Source organism: Arachis ipaensis, chromosome B01 (assembly GCF_000816755.2).
Source record: "Arachis ipaensis cultivar K30076 chromosome B01, Araip1.1, whole genome shotgun sequence".
NCBI lineage: Eukaryota > Viridiplantae > Streptophyta > Magnoliopsida > Fabales > Fabaceae > Arachis > Arachis ipaensis.
The window spans coordinates 968,431-971,126 of NC_029785.2; the positions used below are offsets into that span (position 1 = coordinate 968,431).

At 26.8% G+C, this 2,696-nt stretch overlaps 1 protein-coding gene across 1 annotated transcript; it reads left to right on the forward strand.

Moving 5' to 3' along the window:
- LOC107626623 (defensin Ec-AMP-D2) lies at positions 1,471-2,251 on the forward strand. Its single transcript, XM_016329551.2, has 2 exons — positions 1,471-1,642; positions 1,864-2,251. Exons 1-2 carry the CDS (start codon positions 1,579-1,581, stop codon positions 2,037-2,039), a joined length of 240 nt encoding a protein of 79 aa, XP_016185037.1. The 5' UTR covers positions 1,471-1,578; the 3' UTR covers positions 2,040-2,251.

Sequence of the window (2,696 nt, forward strand, 5' to 3'; positions counted from 1 at the left end):
AACTGCAAACATTAAAAAAAAAAAAAATCAATCCAACAATAAAAAAATTATTCAAAAAAAAAAACGGTGTTTTGGATATATTTAAAAATTTCCTATTTTGCATTTTGGTGTAAATCGAAAACGATGAATGATGTGAGGGCATGTGGTAATGGCAGAAAGGGAATCAGACGTACAAAGGTGTGGAGATAAGTGGGTCCAAAGTTGTCCCAAGAAAACGTGGACACTCTGCGTCGACAACCGTGTTTTCATTAAAAAAGTTGAATGAACACAAAACCCTCCAAATCAAAAGTTGATAAAGCCAATGCCCTCAATACATTTCAATGGGCTCTTGAGTTGTCCCTTCTTTTTCTTTTTCTTTTTCTTTTTCTTTTTCTGGATCATTCATCAGTTTTGATACGTGAATTTTAGACATATTTATTTTGAGACAGTTAAATTTATTAAAGGGTAAAGTATACTTTTTATCCTTAAAGTTTGTCAAAAGTTTTAAAAATATCTTTAAGTTTTATTTTGTTTTAATTTTGTCCCAAAAGTTTTCGATTTTCATCAAATATACTCCTGATGGCTAAATTTTCAAAAAATTTAAGACAAATCTAACAATAATGCATGAAAATTATGCTTGATTTGTTTGTATTGAGGGTTGTTCTTATGAAATTATTATTGAATTGGTCTTAAATTTTTTGAAAAATTAGCCGCAAAGTGGGTTATGTTAGGTAACTAATAATTTTTTTGAATAACATAAATAATGGATCCTAAAATTGGTCTAATTCAAATAAAATACATTATACTCTAAATTATTCACCTAAATTTTAATAGGAGCCACTCAAATAAAGATTTTTAAAACGTTTTTTTTAAAGATGTTTTTTAATAATTAAAATTTAACACGTATAATCAATTAAATCGTGTTAATTTTTGTCACAATTAGACCAGACAAATTAATTTGACCAAAAAAATGGTAAACCAAATTTTGAATTAGTCTAAATTAATATTATTTTTTATAGAAAATGACTACAATACCCCTATTATAGAAAATGACTAAAATACTCCATAGAGTTAAGATTTAGAGTTTTTAAAATTTATATATATATAATAAAGGTATTTTATTTATTTTTTATAATATGAATATTGTAGTCATTTTTTATAAAAAAATATTAATTTAGATCGGTTTAAAATTAATTTATTAGTTTTCCAACAAAACTGATTTGTCCTGTCTAATTTTAATAAAAATAACACAATTTAACCGATTATATGTGTTAAATTTTAATTATTAAAAAATATCTTTTAAAAAAAGACGTTTTTGACATCTTTATCTTAGTGGCTCTCAATTTGACTATTAAAATAACCATCCACACATACCTAATAAATTGAACATCCAATATATCTATTATTCACATTATTTAATATATATATCTCTTAGATACATGGAAAGCAACCACACACACACATACATAGATTTATTCCTCTATATAAGGCAAACCAATTCCATATACATATTGCACTCACAACTACTACACTCTCCCCTTAATTAGCTTCTATAAATCTTCCATTATTATTATTATTATTATTATTATTATAATAATAATGGCTCGCTCTCTTCCTTTGCTTTCCACCATTTTTGTCCTCCTTTTGCTTCTAGTGGCCACTGGTAATAATAATAACTTAGTCTTTAATTTCTTATTAATGCAAGTTTAATTTATAACAACAACTTTATAATAATTTAGCTATAATGAATAAACACTATGTACTATGTAAGTTAATTAACTTTTACGTAGTGTTATTTATTTTTTCTTTGAATACAATGATTTTGTAGTTTTAGACCTATAATATTGTTAATTAATTTGTGTTTATTATTTGTGACTTAAACAGAGATGGGACCAATAATGGTGGCTGAAGGTAGAACTTGTGCGTCTCAAAGCCATCGCTTCAAAGGAGTGTGTTTGAGTGACACAAATTGCGCCTCCGTTTGCAAAACGGAGGGCTTCCCTTCCGGGGATTGCCACGGCTTTCGCCGCCGATGCTTCTGCACGAAGCATTGTGCTTAATGAGACATCTTATTAGTCAATAATTTTCATGGATGAAGATGATAGATCTATCATCTTTTAATCCTCATCATGCTTGTGTTATAAACTTTTGTGTTTTAAGAATAATAATGTTGTGCACTTTGGCTTTGTTTATTTAATTTCTCTATCACTCTCTCATGTTTTTCTTGCTTTTTTGAGTTTTGAATGTATGGGTAATATTCATGGTTCTATTATTATTTTTTATTTTTATTTTTACTTTTTTTTCTAAAGATAAAGAGACTCGAATCCGCGATCCCTAGGTGAGTATGGAGATTGGAGAGACATGAGCCCAATTTGGGTAAACAACTTAATTAAGTTACTTTTGAACAAATAGTTTAAACAATAAATGCTTATATTAAAAGTAGCTTATAATAAATAAGTTATTTTGTGTTTGGTTTTTTAGTTCTAAAAGTACTTATTTTAAGAGAAAAGTGATAAAAAGATTTTTATTACGAGAGAAATCATTTTTTTTTAATTTTTCCTTAAGCACCAAAATAATTTTTTAGAAAGTTGCAATTTTGTTTTGAAAATTGTACCAGACATTAATACTACACATTTTCATAAGTTAAAAGTTAAAAAAAGTCACTTATGAACTTATCCAAACAGATCCATATATGTCATTTGAACTATAGTTCGTTG